At 38.8% G+C, this 25,168-nt stretch overlaps 1 protein-coding gene across 15 annotated transcripts in view; it reads left to right on the forward strand.

The window, feature by feature from the left end:
• Rfc3 (replication factor C subunit 3) overlaps window positions 1–25,168 on the forward strand; it is a 121,089-nt gene that overhangs the window by 17,667 nt on the left and 78,254 nt on the right. The window contains exon 9 of one of the 15 annotated variants that reach the window (XM_013075835.3): window positions 112–1,472. The exons of 13 other annotated variants lie outside the window; for them this stretch is intronic. In XM_013075835.3, the coding sequence (XP_012931289.1) occupies window positions 112–273 (162 nt within the window). In that variant the 3' untranslated portion in view covers window positions 274–1,472. One more of the 15 variants, XM_004854748.3, reaches the window with a different exon arrangement.

A 25,168-nucleotide genomic window follows, 5' to 3' on the forward strand; every position in this document is an offset into this window, starting at 1 on the left:
GAAATGGGAAACAAGTAGGTTTCAGAATGTTATAAATGTTATAAGGAAATAGGGTGAAATGATAATGGAGGGTGTGGTTATAGATGGCTCTAAGTGACTTCTTTCCTGAAGGTAGGTTTAAGCTCAGACTGTGGATTAAGAAGAGAGAACCAAGTGAATACCTGGAGAATAAGCATTTCAGACAGCAAAATTCAGTGTACGTGGGAGATGATAGGAAAAAAGGTACAGGAGTTCAAACTGTATATCCTTGGTCTCAGCTACCTAGTTAGCTAAATTTATTTATTGCTAAATACTAGGGATTGCAGGGGTTTTTGTTTTAATTAAAGTTACATAGTAATGCTTACATGAAATAATTAAAATGATACCACTTTACGGAAAGAAAAAAGTGAAAGTCCATTTATCTGTTTATAAAAGTTACCACTTTTAACAGACCTGAGTTTTTCACAGATAATCAAATACATATGTATGTGTGTGTGTGTAGTTTCACAAAATTTCTGTGCTCTTGCACCATGTTTTTATTCAGTAGTATGGATGTTGTGCTATAACTACAGATTTATCTTGTTCTTTTCAGTATTTTATCGTACTAAAAAGACTATCTTAAGTTTTTGGTAATCTGTCATGTCATGAGTATCATGTTTTTTAATATGGCCTCTATTGGAACTTTAGATTGCCTATAGATTATTATTATAAATATTGTTGCAGTAAATATATTTATATCTTTCTCTTGCACCCTTCTGCAGTATAATACAGATGTCCCTCTATTTAAAGCAAAGTTATGTCCTGATAAACCCATTAAAGTTGAAGATGTTTTAAGTTAAAATCCCAGCTACTTGGGAGGTTGCAGCAAGAGGACCACTTGGCTGCCAGAGTTAGAGACCAGCCTGGATAACAAAGACCTTGTCTTGAAAAAAAAATCATTCTATATACCTGACTTACTGGAACATCATAGGTTAACAACATAGTACAGTGCCTAGAACAGTGATCCTGAACCTTTTAATGCTTTCAGTGATAACAAACAGCTGGCTGTGTCACATGTGCCATAGTTTCACCACCACTGGTCTAGAATATTGCTTATTTACCCTAGTGATTGTGTGGCTGACAGAACTAGTTTGGCCCCGGCATCTTAAGAGAGTACCATGTATCACTAGCCTTGGAAAAGATCAAAAATTCAAAGTATGATGAATGTATATTGGCTTCATACCATCATAAAGCTCAAAAATTGTCAAGTCGGAGTATTGAAAATCAGGGACCATTTGTGTTTGCGATTTGGAGTATGGTAGGTCTTCACTACATTTTTACATTTCAAAAGAAGTTTTTTGGTTTTGGATGAGGACTACTAGTTATTATCAAAGAAAGTTCTCATATACTATATATATAAAAAGCATATTTAAGTTATATTGGGGGAATGAGAGAAATAAAGCTTGTTTGGCTAATTTTTTAAATGATTACTTTTTAAGTTACTGATTATTTTTCTGTAGGGTCTGCTCTCAGAACTTTTACATAATTGTGATGGACAACTGAAAGGGGAAGTAGCCCAGATGGCAGCTTATTATGAACATCGTCTACAGCTGGGTAGCAAAGCCATTTATCACTTGGAAGCATTTGTGGCCAAATTTATGGCACTTTATAAGAAGTTCATGGAGGATGGATTGGAAAGCATGATGTTCTGATTTCAATCAGTGATTCTTCCAAATGTTTTCCAGAATCAGCATCTACATACAATTTGTATTGGGAGAGCTATGGGTGAAATAAACTATCTACTGGCCAGGGATTTACCTCAGTGATTCTGGTGCCTACCTCACAAGCGCAAGGGCCCAAGTTCAATCCCTGGTAGGGAAAAAAAATACATAAATAAATAAATTAACTAACTACTTAGTCATGTCTTATTTGTATTTCTAAAAATATTTCCTGGGTGAACTACTATTCATTATCTTTGGAGTTAAATAATTGCTCCTATACTATTTAAGTATATTGAAAGGACACAACTAGAAACTGTAGAGTTCAGGAAAATGACTTTGATTTACTTTAAACATTTGTTTTTCAAGTATACTTTGTTTGATCCTGCCATTCTCTTCTGTCCAGTCTGTCACCTGTTGAGGGAGCTTTACACTTGAAGATTATTTTCTATCCCTCCAGAATTACATTTCTTGGAGGGAATTTAAGAACTCTAAAATGACATAGTGGGGAAAGGATTTAGCTCAGTGGTTTCGCCACCTGCTGCGCAAGCGCAAGGACCCGAGTTCGATCCCTGGTACCAAAAAAAACCCCAAAAAACAAACAAAATGACATAGCATGAGTATATTTCAGTGATTCAGATGAGTATAGTTACTAAAAAGAAGCATTATTTCAAATGCTTGGACTCGAAGAATATTCGTGTAGTTTGACCACTTCTTGGTGTCCATTGTCCCTTTCATTTTGTAGCTTAGCAATCAATCAGATGGGTATATGTGTGAGCTTATTCTAGGTCTCATGTTGTTCTTAAATATCCAGAATTTCTCAGTTTAATTTCTGATACCTTGAACCAGACCTGTAACTTTAGGCTAGGACAGTTATATACAGGTTTTCCTTTTTGAACCACATGTGTAGATTTCATCCAATAAAGTTACAGGTTTTCCTTGTTCCTTATACTTTGTCAGATCTACGACTGTGACCACAAGCAGCTCTGAATGTATAAAGCTACAAGTTTTACTGACCACAGGCTATGGTTTAGATTTGGTTTTAGTGTGTACCCCAAGGGTTTCTATGCTGAAATTTAATCCCCATTGTCAAGTATTAAGAGTTGGGAAACAATCCACAGTGATGTTTAGAGGTGGGGCTTTAAGGAGGTAATTAGGAGGTAATGAGGATTAGATAAGGTCATCAGAGTGGAGCCTCTTATGTGAATTGCTGGTGACTATAAGGAGAGAGACCAGAAAATTTATAAGACCACATGCTCCCTTTCTCGCTATGTGATAACTGGTGCTGCCTCAGGATAATACCAGCAAGAAGGTCAACCCCTTGCTCTTGTGCCTTCAGAACCGTGAGTCAAATGAAAGTTACCAAGCCTCAGGTATTTTGTTAGAATAGTGAAAAACAATGGATTAATACAAGTGAGGAGTATATAATTTCATCAACAGGCATGGCAGACCATAGTGCTGCTATTTTTATCCAAAGATGAGCTGCTTTAAAGAGTAAACATTTTTCAGCATGTTGTCTGACTTTGATCAATTTTTAGTGCCCTAAGTAGCTGTTTTTTGACAATTTTTTTCATACTTAAGACTTTCCTATGCAGGAAAATAACCCCATGTCTTCCTGTTTCTATTAGTAGAAATAGACTTTCACTGATTGTGTTTTTCATTACATGTTTTACATTCACATTTCAGGTGGGTATTATTTTCCTTTAGCCTGAAAAAAACACCTTTTGGTATTCTTGTAAAAATTTTTGGGAGTTTTTTTTGATCCAATATATTTTTATTTTCTGTTTTTTAAAAAGCATTTTTAATGGATTTATTCGAAATGTATTTTTCTTTTGCTTTTTTGTTTTGTTTTTTCTATATACTTTGTTTTCTCAATTGCACTATTTCTGAAAAGAGATCTATTATCATTTTACTCTTTTTCCACAGTATTTTTAAAATTTTACTTCACATAGCTACTTGTAAGATTTTCAGTTTCTCTGATTAGTTTCCTTTATTTATTTATTTTTGGTACCTGGGATTGAACTTGGGACCTTGTGCTTGCTTGCAAGGCAGGCGGCGGAACCACTGAGTTAAATCCCTGGCTCTCTGATTAGTTTTAAACAGTTTGATTGTGATATATCTTGGTGTGCTTTTTCTTTGTGTTTATCCTGCTATTACCTTGAGTTTATTGCACTTCTGGATTTGTGAGTTTATAGATCTGAGCAAATTTTGAAAAATAGACCATTTTCTTCAGATTTTTTTTTCGTCCCCTTTTCTGAGACCCTAGTTATATCTATTTGGTAGTGAGTGATCTATAAGTCACAGTCTCCCTCCCTGGACACTAGAAATCTCTGACTTAATATTTTTGTAATATGATATAAATAACAATTTTGTTCCTAGGATTTGAAGTTGTCCAATATACATCACAAAAACTCATTTGTCTGTGTTTACTTACATTGAGTACTAATATTTTAAATGTTATTTCTTAATTACAGCACTCTAAATCATGAAACACATTCCTCAAAAAAATAAAAAATTTCGGAGGCCAGGGATTTAGCTCAGTGGTTCCACCACCTGCCCCGCAAGCGCAAGGACCTGAGTTTGATCCCTGGTACCAAAAAAAATTTTAAAAATTAAAAATTTCAATTTGGTAGCTATTTTCTTTGTATGAATTTCCCAAGTAAAATACAATCATTTCCTTATTTTTTTCAAATTGATGAACAACTTTCATTAGCTGTTTGCTCCGGTTTCTTTCCTTTTTACAATTCCCATGGAAATTTGGAGCATTATCACATGATGTTGTCATTTTGATCTTGGTATACAAAACTTACAATTAAGTACTTTCTTCTCTTACATTATATAAACCTTAGCTCCAGTCTGAATGATAGCCTAATGCTGATTTACAAACATTGTATGGTAACTTACGTGGTTTGGTACCTTATTTTGATTGCCCCTTGACATTGCCTTCTGTTTAATATACAATAGAAGCATAAGAAACTTAAGTGACTTCTTGCAGAGCTGCTATGCAAAATAAGCACTAGCTGTAGGCATGTAAAGAACTTTACATAGCCTCACCAGGATAACATTAAGTATCTTTATGTGAGCACTCTTCTAGGTTATTTATGGGCTTTCTCTTAACTCGAACAGGCTTTGTGCTAGACATTATCCTATTTTACAGATGAGAAACTCGGTCCAGACAGGAGCACAGGCTTTGTCTTAATAAATTCACAGTTACCAGTTACTGGCCCTCAACACTGCCCAAACAAACTTATGTTTCTCTAATCAAGTCTCCACAATGTCTCTTTCAAAACTTAATTTGGAAAAGATAACCTTACCTCTTCATCAGCTAGCTAGCAAAAACAAATCTGTATGCATTCCATATTTCTGTGCCTTAATTTGTATGCATCCTATGTTCCTGTACCTGCATTTGTGTGCATCCTGTCTTCTGATAGAATAGAAAAGCTGTTCCTCTTCCATTTTTAGCCTAATCCCTCCACCTGTGCCTTGGATTCCACTAAATTTTATCTTGTCTAAAAAAAGAACCTTATACTGTCCTTTCTCCTTTCTTGCTTGTATTTATAGCCTCTTCATAAGTGGATCATTTGTTTGATTTTGATTTTCATATCTGATTAAAGTTTCAAGTAAATTTTTAAAAATTGACATCACTCATCAATATTTTATAATGGTCATTTAACTGTAGTTGGTTTGTTATATAACTGTCCGTTCATCCACCCATCATTTTCTGGTTTTGATGCACTTTAAAATGAGTTACAGGCATCAGTACATTTTTTTTCTCAAGCTTATTAGCATGCACGTTAACTAGCCACTTTAATAAGGCAAAAAAAAGTACATAAAATGGGTATAAAGAGAAGCAAGGAAATGCTTTATATTCACAGATGAAATGATTTCCTACCTAGAAAATCTAACCAACAATTTTTTGTGAAATTAGGAAGAGCACAAGGTATATAACTAATATGCAATGATTGTATTTTTATGTAGCAGCAGTAAACTGTTGGAAAATAGTTTAACTGGTTGAATTTGTAACTCACCAAAACCTTGAAGTACTTCATAATAAATTTACTGCTAATCAAGACCCATACATTGAAAAACAAAACAAAAAAAATAACATCCCTGAAAGAAGTCCCAAATAAATGGAGAAAGGTAATTTAGATTTAAAGACAATATATCAGTCCCAACTCCTGTTGTGTGCCATATAGCAAAGACCATCATTATGCCAACAAGCAGAAATAGGGTCCAAACTCTTCCACTCACTGTACCTTGGGCTGCAATTTTATCCATTGCCTGAGTGTGGTGATACAACACACATTGAGCAAATTATATGAGGCTAGTTTATTACTCATAGCAAAGAACAAAAGAAAGATCCATTGTGAGCTAGTCTCCAAGGCTCAAGAAAGTTGTTCAGGATGGGTACTCTCAACTGTGCATGTCCCACTTGCACCATAGCTGATGGACCCTGAAGGACAGCCCATGCTTTTATATATTTTACTTTTAAGTATATAGTCAAGTGCCTTTACATTCATTTTTACAACCATCACTATCACCATTTCTGGGACTTCTCAGAGCTGAAATTTTGTACCCATTAAAAAATAACTCCTCCCCTCCTCCCCCAACCCTTTTAACCACCATTCTGCCTTCTGTTTCTGATTTTGAGTATTGTTAGTGTGTCATAAATAGAATCCTGTAACATTTTTTGTGATTGGCTTATATCATTTAGCATAAGTTTTGTGTTGTAGCATATATCAGAATTTGTATCCTTTTAAGGCTGAGTAATATTTCAATTTTATGTATATACGACATTTTGGTCATTCATCTGTCAGTGGTCACTTGGTTTCATCTATAAGCCACGTGTAAATAATGCTGCTGTGAATATGGGAGTACAAATATCTCTTTGAGACCTTGCTTTTAGTGCTTTTTGTATAAATCCAGAAGTAAAGTTACTGGACCCTATAGTAAGTCTACTTTCTTTCTTTCTTTCTTTTTTTTTTTTTTTTGGTTGACTATCTCCTTGTGTGGTTATACCATTTTATATTCCCACTAACAGTACACAAGAGTTTCACCTTCTCCACATCTTTGCAGATGTGTTGTTGTCTAAATTTATTTTTAATAGTAGCTATTTTAGTGGATGTGAAGTGGGATCTCTCAGTAGTATTAGTCTTTTTCTAATGATTTGTGATGTTGAGCATCTTTTCACTGCTTTATTGGCCCTTTTTACATCTTATTTGTATCAATATGTGCTTATTACATCTATTTTTGAATTTGTTATATTCTATGTTCTGGATGTTAATCTCTTATCATATATATGACTTATCAACATTTTCACCCATTTTGTAGGCTGCCTTTTTTACCATGTTGATATTGTCTTCAGATTATGAAGTCTCATTTGACTGTTGTTCTTTTCTTACTTATAACTTTTGTGTCACTTGCAAGAAATCATTGCTAAATCTAATGTAAAACATTTGCCCTTTGTTTTCCTCTAAGAATTGCTGGTTCTAGGCTGCATATTTAAGCCTTTGATCCATTTTGACTTAATATATGTATATGGTGTTGGGTAAAGGGCCAGCTTTATTCTTTTCTTTGTGTCTATCAAGTTTTCACAGCACTATTTGTTGAAAAGACTTTTTTTCTCCATTGAGTGACTTTGGCATCTGTCTTAGTTACTTTTCTCGTCACTGAGACACAATACCTGACACTCACAAGTTAAAGGAGAAAAAGGTTATTTCAGCTCACAGTTTGTAGAAGTTTCAGTCCATAGTCTGATGACTCCAAGGCAGAGTGGCATGGCACAGGGGCATCACAGAAGCAAAACAGTTCATGGCATGGCAAGCAGAAGGCAGCCGAAGCAGTGAGCTTGCCTTTCCCTTTTATCCCATCCAGGCTATAACCCTTTTGGGTGGTGCCACCCACACTCAGAGTGGGGCTTCTGTCTTCAGTAAATCCATTCAGCCGCACTTAGAACTATGCTAATTCCAATCAGTGGACTAATTTAATACCACACACCCTTAATTCCAGTATCACATACCCTAAATCCAGCCAGCTCTGAAAAGTCCCACCTATGAATGCATGAGGCTTTGGGAGGATATCTAGATAACAACCCATACAACATCCTTTATTTTTTTTTTTAATTTTGGTAAATACACATAACATAAATTTTACCACATTGACCATTTTTAAGTGTTCAGTTCATTGGCATTAACTACGTTCATAGTGTGAAGTTAGCATCATCTATAAAACTTTTTTCACCTTGCAAAACAATATGTTAAGCAACTCATTATTCTACTTTCTGAATTTGATTAGGTAATTCATGTAAGAGTACTCATGCAATATTTGTCTTTTTATGACTACCTTATTTCAATTAGAATGTCCTCAGCCAATGTTTTCTGCAGCTTGAGTAAAAGGTGTAATGTGGTTTTCTTTGAAATCATCTTGCTTGGTGTTCATTGAGTTTTAAAAATACTGCATCTATATCTTTCACCAGATTGGGCATACTTTCAGTCATTATTTTATCAATATTTTTCTACCTCATTTTCTTACTAGAAGTCAAATTCTGCATACTTGAATTTTGCTGTTGTCCCTGTGTCTCAGTTAAATTTCTTAGACTTTTTTAGTGTTCTAAAGATTAGATAATTTCTACAGCTCTGTCTCCAAGTTCAACTCTTGTCATCTTTACTCTCCCATTCAGATCATATAGTGACTTTTTTTTTTCAAATGCTGTGTTTTTTACTGCTAGAATTTCCATTTGAGTCCTATTAGCAATGCCTGTTTTGCTGCTTGTATTTTCTGTAGTCATTTATTATGAGAATATTTTTCTTTATATCTTGGACTATATTTATAATTGCTGTATGAAATTCCTTTTCTGTAAATTGCACTGTCTGCATCCTTGTGGGTTTAGTTAGTTGTCTTTTCTCTTGATAATGAGTCATGTTTTTCTACTTTTTTGCACATGGAGTAACTTTGAATTGTATCCAATGGTTTTGATTGGTTCAGTCATGTAGAGATTATAAAAAGGTATACAGAGTTAGGATTCAAGCACTGTTTTTCTCTTTTTTCTGGGATTGTTCCTACTATAACAGCTCTAGCTGCCCTATTCTTCTGGTCCTTTGATGCAGTAAGACTGTAGGGTTTTCATAAAAATTTTAGCTACCCATATCATCACTGGCCGGTCCTCAGGCTAAAAGCCCTAAAAATTAAAAACCTTTCCCATATTCTATTTTCCAGTTGTTAAGTCCCTTCCAGTTTCTGCTTTTTTTTTTTTCCATTAGTTGCTTTTATACTTATTACAGTTTATGATTGTTATCTGCTGTAAAAGTTGTCAGTTATACTAGAAGCAGAAATTTCTCATTGTTTGTAAATATGTTTAAGTCTTTTATTTATACACACACACATCCCCATCTCATACTCATTACACTTTCTAAAAAATAATTTTTATTCATGTTCACTGTATTTTTTCACTTATCAAATTATTTCAATCTGATTTTCCCTCCCAGAATTTAAATAATCCAGTTTACTCTCAAAGACGGGGATATATGTGTGTATATCTAGTGAATTTCTCTTTAATATATTTGATGGACTTGTAAGGTAATTACTCTTCTTTGAATCTCTCTTCCCGTGGCTTCCCTGAGCCAAATGCTCATTTGTATTTTGTCCTTTTGTCTTGGGCTGTTCACTTTACAGGTTTACACATACTGAGCTAACAGTGTATACTGTGGCTTCTACTCCGTGCTCATAAGATTCTCTGGTTGACCTTTTCCATGTTGAAGGTTTCAAATGCCACCTATTGGATGATGATTCCATTTGTATTAGTGTAGCATATAACTTTGCATTTATATATCTATACACAGATACTTCAAGGTTCACAGATAACTTCAAAGACATCTGCAACTGAATTGTCCTACACTGAGCTTTTAATCTCTTCTAGTACAAGCAGATCTTTTTTGGCGTTCCTTTCTCAGTGGTTGTTTGTTTGTTTGTTTTTTATTCCTCATTTTCTACAACAGTACAGATTTCCTGAACTTCCTTCTAAATATCTTTATTCAATGAGTAGTTTAATATCTGTCTTGTTCCTATGTTGGATTTCCTACCCTACTCTGCTCTCTGAGGCAACTCAGTTTTGAGTTTAAAATTACTATGCACACTGGTGATTTCCATGTCTAGACATTAGGTGCTTTTCTTAATGTTAAAAGTTCAGCCACTTTAATTTCAGTTTATCTAAAGCAAATTAGCCAGCTTTTCTATTAATCAAATTACTCTTGTCAGCCTCTTGCCTATATCAGGAAACCACTCTTTTCTAGGGTAGAACTTTGGAGTAAATCGACCCCTTCTCCTGTTTTGATTCCACCAGTTGCCATGTTCTGGCATCTTTTTCTTACCTATAGATACTGTTTTAATCTCCTGGTTTCTACTAAGTGGTGTGTATAGCTGTAAATGAGCTGTAAAAAGCAAAGCATATGAAGTTGTTGTGCCCAGATTGTGAAGTCCCAAAGACCACCAGGAGGCCGTTTCCGATGTAAGCACACGAGGGTCGTTTATTCAAGCTTAAGCAGGGACTCTCAATTGTCACCGACATAGCGGATCGAGATTGAGAGCCCTGAGTCCCAAACTAGCAGGGTTTTTATTGAGAATACAACAAGCTTTGGTTATTAGTAGCCAGGTGATTGGTTAATACTTAATACATATGAAGTGTAGGGTTTTGGTTGGCTAGGCTTTGGGGGTCGAAGGGGATTACGTATTGGTTTTTGTAAGGGAGAAAGGGGCAAAGATTAACGGCCGGTTGTTACATACTGATCGTTAGCAGACCCACTGACTAATGGCCGCATCTATCTTGTGTGGATAGTTAGCTCATTAACTGCTTATCTTATAGATAGTGTGCCTGGAACGCTCTTTCTCCGGGTACACAGGTGGTTGGGTAATAAACTCAGGAATTTCAAGTGGTGAATTCCTAGTTTAAGCACAAATTTGAGAGAACAAAGGAGATGGCTCCAAAATGGAGTCATTTTGGTCCCACATTCCCCCCTTCTCATGATGCTATAGAGGGCCAATCATGGGCCTCTGGGGGTTAATTTTATCAAGTCGGTAGGAATTGGCTGGTATTGGGACCTGAGCACCATTAACTGAACAGCGTTAATTTGTTTTTTGATGAACGAAACTAGTCTATTGAGTATACAAGGTCCAAAGGTCAACAGTAGTAACACGATAAGCAAGGGGCCTAGCAGGGTAGAGATTAGGGTAGTTAGCCAAGGGGAAGAATTAAACCAAGATTCGAACCAGTTTTGAGATAGTTCTCTTTTTCGCTTATGTTTGGCGATGTCCTCCCTAACTTTAGCCATGGACTCTTTGACCACTCTTGAATGATCTACATAGAAGCAACATTTTTCACCTAAGGCAACACAGAGTCCTCCCTGTTGAAGGAAAATTAAATCTAGCCCCCTTCGGTTTTGGAGGACTACTTCTGCCAGTGAAGTTAAAGACTCTGGGAGGTGGGAGATGGAGCTTTTTAGTCTTTCAATATCTATATCTATGGCTGCCCTTAAGTCATTGTAATGTTTATTGTGTAGTATTAGTGATGAAACTCCCGTTTTTGTCCCAGCTAGCCCCAAACCTAGGAGAACGGTCAGAGTAATGGCCGTTACAGGTTCTCGTTTAACTCTGATTTGGGTTTCAGCCAGGTGGCTGGAGATGTCCCTTTCTGAGTGATATAACAGCCGGGGGACCAATTGTACAAGTACACAGAAATCTCTAGTCTGTTTTAGCACTAGTCCATGTACACAAGGGGTGAGTCCAGAGGAGCAGGCCCACCACCCGTCATAAGGGGGAATGAGATATTTAGGTCTAGGCCGAAGAATGGTTTTGTTACAAAGGTGTTGGTGGGAGGCCGGGACACTGTCAACACAAGTTCCTTGTCCAGTTACCGACTGTAGGGTCAGCCTAGCTGTCTCTTTTTGTTGTCATCTACACTGAGTCAGACTGTCTGATTTAGTGAAATTGTCTAGATAAGCTATTGCCTCGTAGTATGGGGGCTTGGTATCATAACATAGCCAGCAGGACTGAGTGAGGTCTGGCCTAGATGCATTTAGAGCCTTCAAGGTGTGGACCATCAGTTCCCAAAGGGGGTCTTGGTCCTGGCTATGATCGACTTTTTTTGTCTGGGTGATCATTTGAACCAAGGGTAGGAATGTGGAAGCGGAGGTTAAGTTTGATGGCTGTATGGAGGTATTTGTTTTTGGTGGCATGGGCGAGCTCTTTGGGGGAGGGGGCTTAGTAGGTCTGAAAGGGGCTATTGGGGCTAGTGTCAAGTTTGGCCCTATCAATTGGGGAGGCCCTATTGTGAGCAGCTCCATTTTTAGTTTTATAGTAAAAAGTAATCTATTATCATATCCATTTTCATATAATCGCAACCCCCAAATGCGGCCTGTTTTTCAATTTGTGAACTGTTTGCCTGGGTCCATAAAAGTAATACGGATGGGGTTACACAGAAATTGGGCACAGCGGCCAAAGAGAGGATTGTGTGCCAACTTCTGTTGGGGAATCTTGTCGACCGAAATAAAATCAGTTGTAATGGAGGGTTTTTAAGCTATGGCTCCCGTTGACTCACAACCCCAATTTTTGTAAAAGAACTGTTCAGCACCCCCACAAGTTACAATTTGACTTTTAGTACGCCCCCCCCCCGGACAGACGTAGAAGGGGGTGTCTCGTAATATTGTCCTGCGAATTACATGGTTGCAACCTGGTGTTCGTGAATCGACCGGGGGGAGGGTACACCCCTTTTTTGTTTCCCCACATTCAGGCCTTCCCCGTGACTCTAGGCTCCAGTGTCTGATATCCCAGCTGCCAGTGGCTAGCCGACAGAGATCAAACTCTAGAGCAGGCCACCAGGTTAATGGTGGGCTCACTTTGGACGAGCTGTTAATAATGTCACCTGTGGCAGTACTGATGATCATCCAAGTTAAATTTAGGGGAGCATGTGGGTTCTGTCCTCCTAATATCGGTGTCAAAAGTACAGTTACTACAATCATGACCGTCAACGACGCAGCTTGAGTTTGAGGGGATTGTCTTGGTCTTTGGACACCTGCCATGATGGAATGAAGTCCTCTAGGACAGCGTGAGGATCTGCAGGGCGAACGTGGGTGTAGTGTACCCACGAGGCAATCCTGTTGACCTTGAGAGCGGTGGGCGTGGTCAGGACTGTGACGTAGGGTCTTTTCCAACGGGGCTCAAGGTCCTTTTGTCGGTGTCTCTGGACGAAGACCCAGTCTCCTGGTCGATAGCGATGGGGCTCGGGAGGCGGTCCAGTTTGGTATAAGGCTTCTAATTTAGGCCAGATGTCCTCGTGCACACTTTGGAGGCTTTTTAAAGAAAGTAACAACTTTTGGTCATCAAATTTAACAAGCACATTTGATTGAAGGTTGGGAATAATGGGAGGGGGAATTCTAAACATAATTTCAAAGGGAGTTAATCCCATCTTATAGGGTGAATTGCGTACCCTATAGAGGGCGAAGGGAAGGAGAGTCACCCAGTCACCGCCAGTCTCTAAGGTTAATTTAGTTAAGGTCTCTTTTAATGTTCTATTCATCCTGTCTACCTGTCCTGAACTTTGGGGTCTGTATGCACAATGTAATTTTCAATCCGTCCCCAATATCTGTGCTAGGATTTGACTCACCTTGGAAATAAAGGCGGGTCTATTATCTGATCCTAGCATTACTGGAAAACCATACCTTGGTAGGATGTCTTTTAGCAGTTTTTTAGTCACACTTCGCGCTGTTTTATGTTTGGTAGGAAACGCTTCTGTCCATCCTGAAAAAGTGTCTACAAAAACTAACAGGTACTTATAACCATACCTTCCAGGTTTTACCTCGGTGAAGTCCAATTTCCAATAGGCTCCAGGTCGGCTTCTCCTCAGCCTATTTCCTGGGTTGGCCCTATTGTGGGTGGCATTTGTCAATTGACAGGCTTTGCAGGTAGCAACAATATGTTCAATTTTAGAATTAGCATCACGGATCTTAATTTTAGCATGTCTCAGGAGATCTTGTATTTTTCGAGTGCCCATGTGGGTGGTCCGGTGCATCTTGGAGAGAACTTGTTTTCCCAGCGCTTTAGGCAGGATGACTTTACAATCAGAAGATTTCCACCACCCGTTGAGGCACTGAGGCATAGGTAATTGTTTTATCCAATTTAAATCTTCTTTAGTGTACTGGGGTTTTTCTGGTAGGGCTGCACTTCCCGGATCGGGCAGCTGAGTGGCCAGTGTCAGATTAATCTTTAAGGCTATTTTTCGGGCTGTCTGGTCAGCTAAATTATTTCCTCTGGCAATTGGAGTGTCGCCTTTTTGGTGTCCTGGGCAATGGATAATGGCTAATTTTTAGGTAGCCAGAGGGCTAAGAGGGCAAGGATCTCCTCTTTGTTTTTAATAGTCTTTTCTTCAGCTGTCAGGAGTCCCCTTTCTTTGTAGATGGCCCCATGGACGTGTGCAGTGGCAAAGGCATACTGGCTATCTGTGTATATATTTAACTTTTGGCCCTGTCCTAGAGTCAATGTCTTGGTCAGAGCTATGAGCTCCGCCCGTTGTGCTGAGGTCCCGGTGGGCAATGGTTCTGTCCAAATGACCTCAGTCTCTGTCACCACTGCTGCTCCTGCATACCTGCGGCCATCACGAACAAAGCTGCTCCCATCAGTGTACCAGGTATCATCTGCATCTGGCCACAGTTGGTCGCTCAGATCTGCTCGAATTCCATGTACCTGGGCTAGGATGTCTGTGCAGTCGTGAAGCGGAGCCTCCAAGCTCGGGTCTGGCAACAGTGTGGCTGGGTTTAAAGCAGCCGGGGCCTGAAAGGCAACTCAGGTTGGATTTAGGAGTAAGCTCTGGTAGTGGGTCAGGCGAGCATTACTGAGCCATCGATCCAGAGGCTGTTTTAGGACTCCCTCAATAGCGTGAGGGGTGGTCACGCACAGTTCTTGGCCTAATGTCAACTTGTCAGCATCTTTGACCATTAGAGCCACTGCTGCAATCATTCTTAGACACTGGGGCCATCCTGATGCAACTGGATCAAGTCTTTTTGATAGGTACGCCACTGGGCGGCGCCATGGCCCTAGATGCTGGACCAGGACACCCTTAGCGACTCCTTTGTTTTCATCAATGTAAAGGTGGAATGGCTTAGTAATATCGGGCAAGCCCAAGGCTGGTGCCGTCAGCAAGGCTGTTTTAATTTGATTGAAAGATTTTTGTAGCTTTTCTGTCCATTGAAAAGCCTGATTGTCTTTGGTTGCCTCGTAAAGGGGCCTTGTGAGCTCTGCGAACCCCGGTATCCATAGGTGGCAGAAGCCCGCCGATCCCAAGAACTCTCTGACTTTCCGAGGAGAATCTGGTGTGGGTATCTTAAGAACTGTCTCTTTTCTAGCATCCGACAGCCATCTCTGCCCTTCCCTAAGCATGTACCCCAAGTAGCTTACCTTGGGTTTGCAGATCTGGGCCTTTTTGGCGGACGCCCGGTACCCCAGTTCTCCTATGACTATCAAGAGTCTCTTGGTTCCACTTAGGCAGTCTTCCCACGTTTCAGCTGCTATGAGGAGGTCATCTATATATTGTAACAGAGTTAGTTGGGGGTTCTGGAGGCGAAACTCACCCAGGTCTTCATGTAGGGCCTCGTCGAAGATGGTGGGAGAGTTTTTGAATCCTTGGGGTAATCGGGTCCATGTCAGCTGTCCGTTGAGGCCTTGTTCTGGGTCACTCCATTCAAATGCAAAGATGTGTTGGCTTTTGGGTGCTAGCGGAAGGCTAAAAAAAGCATCTTTGAGATCCAAGACTGTGTACCATCGATGGCTCGGGGGAAGTGAACTCAAAAGGGTGTATGGATTAGGCACTGTGGGGTGGATGTCCATAACCCTCTTGTTCACTTCTCGGAGATCCTGCACTGGCCGATAGCCATTAGAATGAGGTTTTTGCACTGGCAACAAGGGGGTGTTCCAGGCTGATTGACAAGGCCTAAGAATCCCCTGAGCAAGCAACCTCCTGATGTGTGGAGTTATTCCCTTCTGGGCCTCTAGGGGCATAGGATATTGGCGAACTTGTACAGGATCTGTCCCAGGTTTTATTTCCACAGACACCGGTGCTCTGTGTGCAGCTAACCCCATGCCTCCAGTCTCCGCCCATGCTTGTGGGAACATGGTGAGCCATTGTTCCATGTCAGGATCAGGAGGGGCCCTCTTCTGATGTAGCAGATATTTATCTTCTAGGTTTATGGTTAGTACCTGAATGGGCCTTCCCTCTTGATTAAGGACTTTTGTGTCCTCGGGTTGGAAATGAATTTGAGCCCCTAATTTAGTAAGTAAGTCTCTTCCCAATAAGGGGTAGGGGCAGTCTGGTATAATCATAAATGAGTGGGTTACTTGGCCCACTCCCAAGTCTACTGTTCTTTGGGTTGTCCATGAATACTTTTTCATGCCTGTAGCTCCTTGAACCCAGGAGGTCTTATCAGAAACATGGCCACATGGTTCAAGTAGGACTGAATGTTGAGCCCCTGTATCCACTAGGAACTTGATAGGTCTCCCTTCCACTTTTAGGGTTACCCTGGGCTCGGAGAGGGGTGCCGAACCCCGTCCCCCCTAATCATTTAATTTATCCATAGCCAGGATAGGGGCCTTGGGGCGTCTTTCCTGTTGTTTCTTTTTGAGACAGTCTCTGGCCCAGTGTCCATACTCTTTGCAATGAGCACATTGATTTTTTCCTAACTGGGGGCGCTCTCTGCGTCTCTCTTTGTTTTCTCCTTTCACCGCAATCTTTCTTAGTCTACGTTCACATTCCTTTTGTTCTCCCGCAGTGGCAGCCAGAAGGATCCGAGCTAAGTTTTGGGTCTGGCGGTCATCAGCTTTTTCTCGTTTCTCCTCTGTGATTTCTCTATTGTTATACACTTTCTCTGTCACTGTCACTAAGTCCTGAATACTCTTTTCTCTTAACCTATCTACTTTCTGTAACTTTCTCTTAATGTCTGGTGCCGCCTGGTTGACAAAATGTATTATCACAGCTGCCTTTGTCTCAATTGCTTCTGGGTCCATAGGAGTGTACCTACGAAAAGCTTCCTGAATTCTTTCTAGGAAAGCAGCAGGGCTTTCATCTAACTTTTGTTGTACATCCCCTACCTTAGCCAAATTGGTGGGCTTCCTTGCTGCTGCTTTGAGACCTCCCAATAGAGCCTGGCGATAGACCCAAAGCCTCTCCTTACCTTTTGCCGTGTTGAAGTCCCAGTTGGGTCGGGACAGAGGAAAAGAAGTGTTGATAGTGTCAGCATTGGTGGTGGGTTGACCATTGTCACCAGGAACCAATTTCCTGGCCTCATTCTGGATCCTCTCTCGTTCCTCAGTGGTGAACAGGACCTGCAGAAGCTGTTGACAGTCATCCCAAGTGGGCTGATGGGTAAACAAAACAGTTTCTAACAGGTTAATCAAATCTCTAGGGTTATCAGAGAAATTGGCATGTTGTCGGCGCCAATTAAAAAGATCACTTGTAGCAAAGGGCCAGTAATGGTGAGGCTGGTTCCCATGCTCATCAGGGGGCCCTATCACTCGCAGCGGACAAACAGTAGAGTCTGCTGGTCCTGCCGGCGAGGCGGCGTGCCGGTGACGAGTATTTTGGGCAGGACCATCACGGTTGCCAGCACCCGGGGCGGGCTCTTCCTCCCTAGCCCCGGCTGGGACTGGGTCATTTTTTTCAGCCTGTTGTTGCGGAAGAGAGGGGAGAGAGTAAGGGGGAGGGAAAATAAGATCTTCTTCAGTCCCTCCCTGGAGGACAGGGTAGAGTGGCGCGGTCGGCTTGGTTTCAGTCTGCTTCTCGTCATCGCGCCCTCTAGGAGTCTTCTTACTGGCTGTCAGGATTAACTCTGGCTGCTGTTGCTGTGAAGGCAAAAAAAGCTTAACCCATGGGGGTGGGTTAGAGATCAGAAATTCCCAAATGGCAATGTAGGGTACCTGGTCGGGATGAAGGATGGCTTTATGAACTCTGCGTATAATTTGCAAATCAAAAGTTCCCTCGGGGGGCCATCCTACCCCAAGGGTGGGCCACTCCGAGCTACAGAGAGTGATGAACTTAGCCTTTTTAATTTCTAAACTTAGGTTATGAGCGCTCTTCCTAACTTCCTTGAAATGATCTTTCATGAGGGAAAGAGGGGTAGTCACAGTCTGTCCCATCGTCTCAGTCCAAGTCAGCACAACAGACAAGCAAACGCAACAGAAAAACACAAGGCGAGACAAAACTGTCCTCCACCCGATCGGAGGCAATGCAAATGGGATGACGGCCTCGTGCCGTGCCGCGGGAGCGACCCGCACTGTCCCTCCAGGAGTCTCACTGACTCGTACTCTTGGGGCACTCCGTCCCCACCAGCGGAATCCGGAACGTCTTCCAGGATCCCGGGTCGGCGGCCCTTGCAGCGCGTCCACCTAGACCGTCTGCCGACCTTCCCAGAAAATAGGCCCAGATTTTACAAACACAAAAAACACTCACCAGCCGGCGTTAACCCTCCGTTACGGGAGTCCTGAAGGTCTTGGGATCCCGGACGAGCCCCCAAATGTTGTGCCCAGATTGTGAAGTCCCAAAGACCACCAGGAGGCCGTTTCCGATGTAAGCACACGAGGGTCGTTTATTCAAGCTTAAGCAGGGACTCTCAATTGTCACCGACACAGCGGATCGAGATTGAGAGCCCTGAGTCCCAAACTGGCAGGGTTTTTATTGAGAATACAACAAGCTTTGGTTATTAGTAGCCAGGTGATTGGTTAATACTTAATACATATGAAGTGTAGGGTTTTGGTTGGCTAGGCTTTGGGGGTCGAAGGGGATTACGTATTGGTTTTTGTAAGGGAGAAAGGGGCAAAGATTAACGGCCGGTTGTTACATACTGATCGTTAGCAGACCCACTGACTAATGGCCGCATCTATCTTGTGTGGATAGTTAGCTCATTAACTGCTTATCTTATAGATAGTGTGCCTGGAACGCTCTTTCTCCAGGTACACAGGTGGTTGGGTAATAAACTCAGAAATTTCAAGTGGTAAATTCCTAGTTTAAACACAAATTTGAAAAAACAAAGGAGACGGCTCCAAAATGGAGTCATTTTGGTCCCACAAAGTGATGGTTAGGCTTTGTTTAGGTGGCATAACATTAAGAAAAAACAGAGGGACTATAATTGTTCAAAATATAGCTAATTCTGAATTTAAAATCTATAATTCTTTGTACTCAGCAGCCTAAGTAATCAAGCAACTCATTTCAATACAAAAGATACCTAGAGATATAAATATTAGAATTCAGACCACTAAGTGCAATTTGTCTTCATTTATTTCTTTAGAAATATATTTATTGAGCACTTCCTATGTGTCTTCTTCCTTTTTTTAAGCCCCTATGGATTCAGTAGGACAAATCTGACATCATCTTTCTCAGTAGAGTTTACATTCTATCACAATGAGATAGATAACAGACAGGAAAATAGGTAAAATATATGTCAGGTGTGCTCTGGAGGTACAGAATTATTTGTTTTTGATAGAATGAGTTATGTAGAAATTAACCCAGTTCAGGCAGACTGAACCATATGTACAAGACCTGAGTCAGAAAATAAGAACAGTGAGGAAGATTAAGTGGGAAAGTGGCAAAAGATGAGATCAGTGATACATTGACCTGGAGTAGGTGTGGACTGGAATAGGGCTAGATCATGTAGGGGTTATGTGTGCTTGAGAAGGTTTAATAGCTGGATTTCTGGGGGAAAATCAATAGTAAAAGCCCTGATGGGTAGTATTTATAACACTGGTGTAAATGTTCCTGTTTCTGGGACAAAATACCTGACACTTAAAGAAGTTTGTTTCCGCTCAGTTTCAGAGGTTTCAGTCTGTTGCCAACCAGCTTCAAGGCAGGAAAAGCTGCCTAATTCATAGCAGAGAGCAGGGGAAAGAGCCTGAGAGGAAACAGTAAGGGACAAGATGTAATCTCAAAGATCACACTTGAATGACCCACTTCCTCCAACTAGGACCCACCTCCTAATAGCCCTTTCAATTATAATCCCATCCATGGGTTGACTCATTTTCTTCACAGTCCAGCCGCTTCTTCGGAAGTCTCTTAATCCAGTCAGGTTGACAACCAGGATTAAACAGCACAAATACAAAAATTTAGGAATGTTGGTGAGTTGGTATAAGCTTCCTCCAGGACACCATTGATATAAGCCATTATAAAGATCTTTTCTTTGGAAAAAAATGGAAACAAACATACTCATGTAATGGTACAAGATCCCAATGATGAATGTAACTGTATTTTATACCGAAAATGTACCAATAAACTTAATGGGAAAAAAAATATCTTTTCTTTAGTGAGCGGAAGCCATAAGGGGTATTAAACTGATGACATGATCAATTTTATTTTTTAACAGAATCAACCTAACTCCTGGATTGAGAATATTAATTACTGTTTATGTAAGAATGCAACTGCAAATTCATGGCTTATATTTTCTTTGATTTACATATTGTTGCCTTGCATATTGTGTTAAATTATTTTTATGTATCAATATTTAAAAATTTAGAGATACCCCATAAAACATGAATTTCTTTATTTTCTTAGAAAACTAGAATATTTGTCATTTCCTCCTGCCATTAACTCATTTTAACTGAGTGACATTTTATTGAATGCGTTTTCCATTTTTAACTATCAGCATACACAGTGTTTTGTTTACCTGTTTGTTTTTAATGTAGAGGTGAAGAAAGTGAACTTTTTCTTAAAATCAATTTTCTTTTCAAAAATGATGGTAGGGGCAGATGTTGTGACTTACACCTGTAATCCAAACAACACAAGATGATGGGGCAGGAGGATGAAAGACCAAAGATAGCTTGGGAAACTTAGCAAGACTCTCTCAAAATAAAAAAATAAAAAGACTGGAGAGATAGCTCAGTTATAGAGTATAGTTGGGTTTAATCTTCAGAATAGAAAAGAGAAAAACAAACAAAAACTGGTGGCTGGATGAGAGGTAAGATAAGCTTATCTGACTCAAGAAAAAATAAGCAAGTATATTTATTTGCAAATGTGAGGAATATCTCTGTATAATAAATGTTTCTATTTTGAAGTGACATAATGTATTACTATGAAACAAATCAAAATAGCAACTATGAACTAGACATGGAAAAGAATAATTTTAAAAATTGACTTGCTGACAACACATCAGAATTGATCAGACTTTGATTTTCATTTGAATAAAGTAAATTATATTCCTAAAAAACCATTTACTAAGGTAAAAATTATTCAGGATATCAAAACAACTTGCAAATGTCTATGACATTTTCATAAATGTATATTTGATTACAATAGAAATTGATGTAAAGAAAAACATTAGCAAAAGTGTATCAAGACAAAATTCTTTTGAAAATATTGATTTACAGAAAACATTGTGCCATTTTATGATTTTTTATGATTAATGGAAATATTTAAAATATCACTGAATTAAGTTAATTAATTATATCAATGAGAATTTTAAAGAAACCAAAGAATTTGAAGACATGATGCCCATAAGAGTTATAACATAAAAAACTTATTTTGAAAAAAGTCTTTATAAATTTAATATATACTTATTAAAATTAGAAAATATAATTGAGAAAATTATTTTGTAGTTGATGTGTTTTGGATTTTTTTCTTCATAAATAAATCCAGTTGGAAAAATATGGAACCAGTCTACTCATTACCTCATTTAGTATAAAATTCTTTGAAAACCAAGCTAAAACCTTTTTTTGAATGAGACATTAGCACCATGAACTAGATTAGCTCTATTGCTTGACCAACAGAAAGTAGAATGGTTAATTGATAGGGTGGGTGACTAATACAGATATCTATTGTCTTTACACAAAGATTAAGTGATGGTAAGTTATGAATTTCAAAAGAAATTAACTTAGCTCTTGTAATCCAAGAGAAAATCTACTTCTACAAGTTCCCATTTCCTACCTCATGCTTCATAAATATCTTATTCTTTAACTGATAAAATAACCCATCTGAACAGTGCATATTATGTGTGCAAGGTCATTTTTGAAGCATTATTCATATATATGATCAACTCATTTACTCCTGCTAAAGTTAAATCTTGGAGAAACTATTTGCCTGGAAATAATCTGGTTTACAGTCTTAGGGAAAAATCAGTGTTCAGACATTTAAATAATAGATTTAACTGTGGATAATTCCCTAAATTGAATTTTTTTTTTTTGGTACCAGAGATTGAACCCAGGCCCTCAGCTTGTGAGGCAGGCAGTGGAACCACTGAGCTAAATCCCTGGCCCCCTAAAATGAATTCTTAAATTGCCTTTCTGCTATCAAAGTTTTTGAAAATGAATTAACATTAATATTATGAAACATTGATCATCCACAAATGGGATTGATTAGATTTTAGTGCAACATGATACTGAATACTAAATATGAGAATATCATACTATTAAAATTATACAAGTGTCCCAAGAAAAGTTAATCTCAAAAAAACCAGTAAGCAAAGATTTTAATTATATTTGCAAATATTTTTTAGCTAGAAATAATTGTTACCCATGTCTGATGTTTCCTTCCTGTGGGATATGCTCCATTAATGTAACTTCAAGCCTCTTTCCTCTCTTTATTCATCCTGCTTCTGGAGTGATGGAGTGTCCTCTTTGGCGACTTTAAGAAGAATAATTGAAACTACTTGATTTGCTCTAACTTTTTCTCTATTGGGAATGAGTCTGTGTATTTTCACTTGTTTTTGTTTGTTTGTTTTTTGGTACTGGGGATCGAACTTGGGACCTTGTGCTTGCAAGGCAGGTGGTGGAACCACTGAGCTAAATCCCCAGCCCTTCACTTGTAAATTTTAACTGGTCAGCCTTCTTATATATGAGGAGGCCTGCTCAAATCCAGCATTGCTCCATAAATGAAACCATGTTTTCCTGTGTGACATCTACCAGTAACAGGTGATATTCTGGATTCTTATTTTTCTGTTTTGTTGTACATTTCAACTTGTTCTAAATTGAGTCTGGAATAAGGTTGATAGTTATTGGGAATAACCTCAAAGATACCAACATTTGGTATATGCAGCAGGCACAGTAAAAAATAAAAGTGAAAGTGAAAATTTTGAGGGAGAAAATTTTTTTTGTGCATCCAAAACTCATAACTGGATGTGCGGCTTTAATTTGGGGCATAAAAATATTGACCTGAATAGTTTTAGAGGCTTATTTTAGGCCAAAGAGATTTTGATGTTTTTGTGCTTGGCCTTGAGCCTGTGAAAGAAACTCTGGGAATCATAAGATATTTTGAGCTTAGTGGTGACTGTAACTTTCATTTAATGCAATTTGTGAAGAAAAATAAGGCATAATCTTTTAGCTGTGTTGGGGACTTCAGCTGGAGGCAGGTTTAGCTCACTGTATAGGCCAAGCTCTTCCTAAGTTGAGACGAGAGTTCATTAGAAGAGTTTTTTCAGTGTATTTAATCATTGGTGGTCAGGAGAGTATTTGATATTTTTATACTACAGGCAACTGAGTTCTGCATGTGTAACAGAACATCAGAGGGGCTATAGTTTTATATGTTTAGTGCCAATACTAGTTAGATTATATAGATTTTATATTCTAGATTTCATTTCTCTTTCAGGGTCAAGAAAGGCACTGTAGTGGGATGAGCTAATCTTGAATTCATGTGGAATTTCCAGACTTTCCTCCCAACATAGAATCTCAAATTGTTTCTGTGTATGTTACTATTATAAATTTTAACTCTCACTGGATATCTAAGATTCAAATTATGGTTTCACCATAGACATGTGATATAATTTAATTAATAAGTAAAAGGTAGAAAACTGGCGAAATGTCATTATTACAAACCCAAAGGCTCATATGGAAACAAAAATCCTCTGTGCCTGGGATTAGGTTAGGATAATAAGTAAAAACTACAATAGTTTGAAAAGGGTACTTCAGTTTTACTATTGTAACCACAAACTGAAAGATTAATAAAACAAAGGACCAGACTGAATAGACTGGAGAAAGAGATTTTTATTAAATTCTTTAAGAAAGAGTTTAGGACAAAAGACATCTTGAAGACAAAGTTAGACTAAAATACAAGAGGGAAAAAGTATCCAGAACCTAATGGCTCTTAAAAAGATATTTTTGTTATGGTTAGATCAGAAATGGTAAATGGAACACATAGAAAAATATCAGATAAAAAGGTAGAATAATTTTCCTGAGAAAGCACAAGTCACTGAGCAATGACTTTCTAAAACTATATGTCCTCACCTAGAATGATTGGAGAATTGCTTCTTAAATATTGGGGTAGGTGGTTCCAAGTGGTTACAAAAATTCTGCACAGATGAATGTAAAATGTTCAAAACATTTCTTATAGAATATGCATGTAACACAATCTTTACACATGGATATACAGATATTGCCTTTGACCCAAGGGAACTTACCTTAGGCAAGAAGTTAGGATCCTAAAAAAAAGATGTTTAAAAAAAGAGAAAGAAACAGAGACAATCTGAGACCTTTGGACAAATGTCTGGTGAAATGTGGTCTGATGGGTGAATATCTTCTGGAGTGATTATACATGTCACTGACAACATGGTTGATAAAATCTGAACAATGAACTGAGAATTTACTGATTTATTCTTATATTGTGGTAGACCTCACCAGACGAGTCCAGAGTACTTGTTAAAATAATTGTCTGGAACAGTAAGCAAATCTAAGGTAAATGGAAGGGAACAACTCGTTTCCAGCAAGCGGTGTTAGCTGTAACATGGATTAAGGGGCGATTTAAGAAATAGACTAAACTGGTAAGAAATTGAGTGGCCTTCTCGAAAGGAGTTGAGAATAATAAAGGGTAATTAAATACCAGTGAGTCAAATATTAAATTCAAAAGCATTAAAATTGCTTTTGTATGGGAATCTGTTATGGATGATTCTTCAGCTAAAACAAATTGGGAATGAAAAAAACTCTTCCTCAGAAGGCAAGTGTCATGACCCAAGTAATTCCATAGATAAAGGAAATGGAGATAGCCATGGTGACACAAGACTGAAAACAGCTGTTCCTAAAAGATGACACAAGTGCGTTATCAGTCAATCTTCTCTTCAGGGTAGAATTAGGGACCTAAAACTCACCACTAAATGAGTGGACAAAATTAAGAGATCCTGGATATACTTGATGGGGAAGAAAGGTATCTGGAGTGAGCCTGGTAATTGGTGCTGTCCCTTGTATTCATCTTAGTTGGCAAGTAGGCAGAAATACCTCAAATGACTATTAAAGAAAAATAGAAATGGAGGCTCTGATTGAGATTTACTTAAAGGCCAACTACTAATAACCATGTAGTCAAAATTTGCCATCCTGATTTTCCCCAAACACTAGTTGTAATCATTACTCAAACACAAAGCTTAAGCTTTATGTTCTTATCAGAAAGATTCAAACTGAAATTAAAACAATCAGTTGTAGACAGAACAGCTTAAACAGCTCTACTTGGCCTGAAAGGATTGGTGATGTGTAACAGCCAATCAAAAACCTAGCCA

Source organism: Heterocephalus glaber, unplaced genomic scaffold, assembly GCF_053883595.1.
Source record: "Heterocephalus glaber isolate CG9 unplaced genomic scaffold, H.glaber_assembly_v1.0 deba00001720, whole genome shotgun sequence".
Taxonomy (NCBI): Eukaryota; Metazoa; Chordata; class Mammalia; order Rodentia; family Bathyergidae; genus Heterocephalus; species Heterocephalus glaber.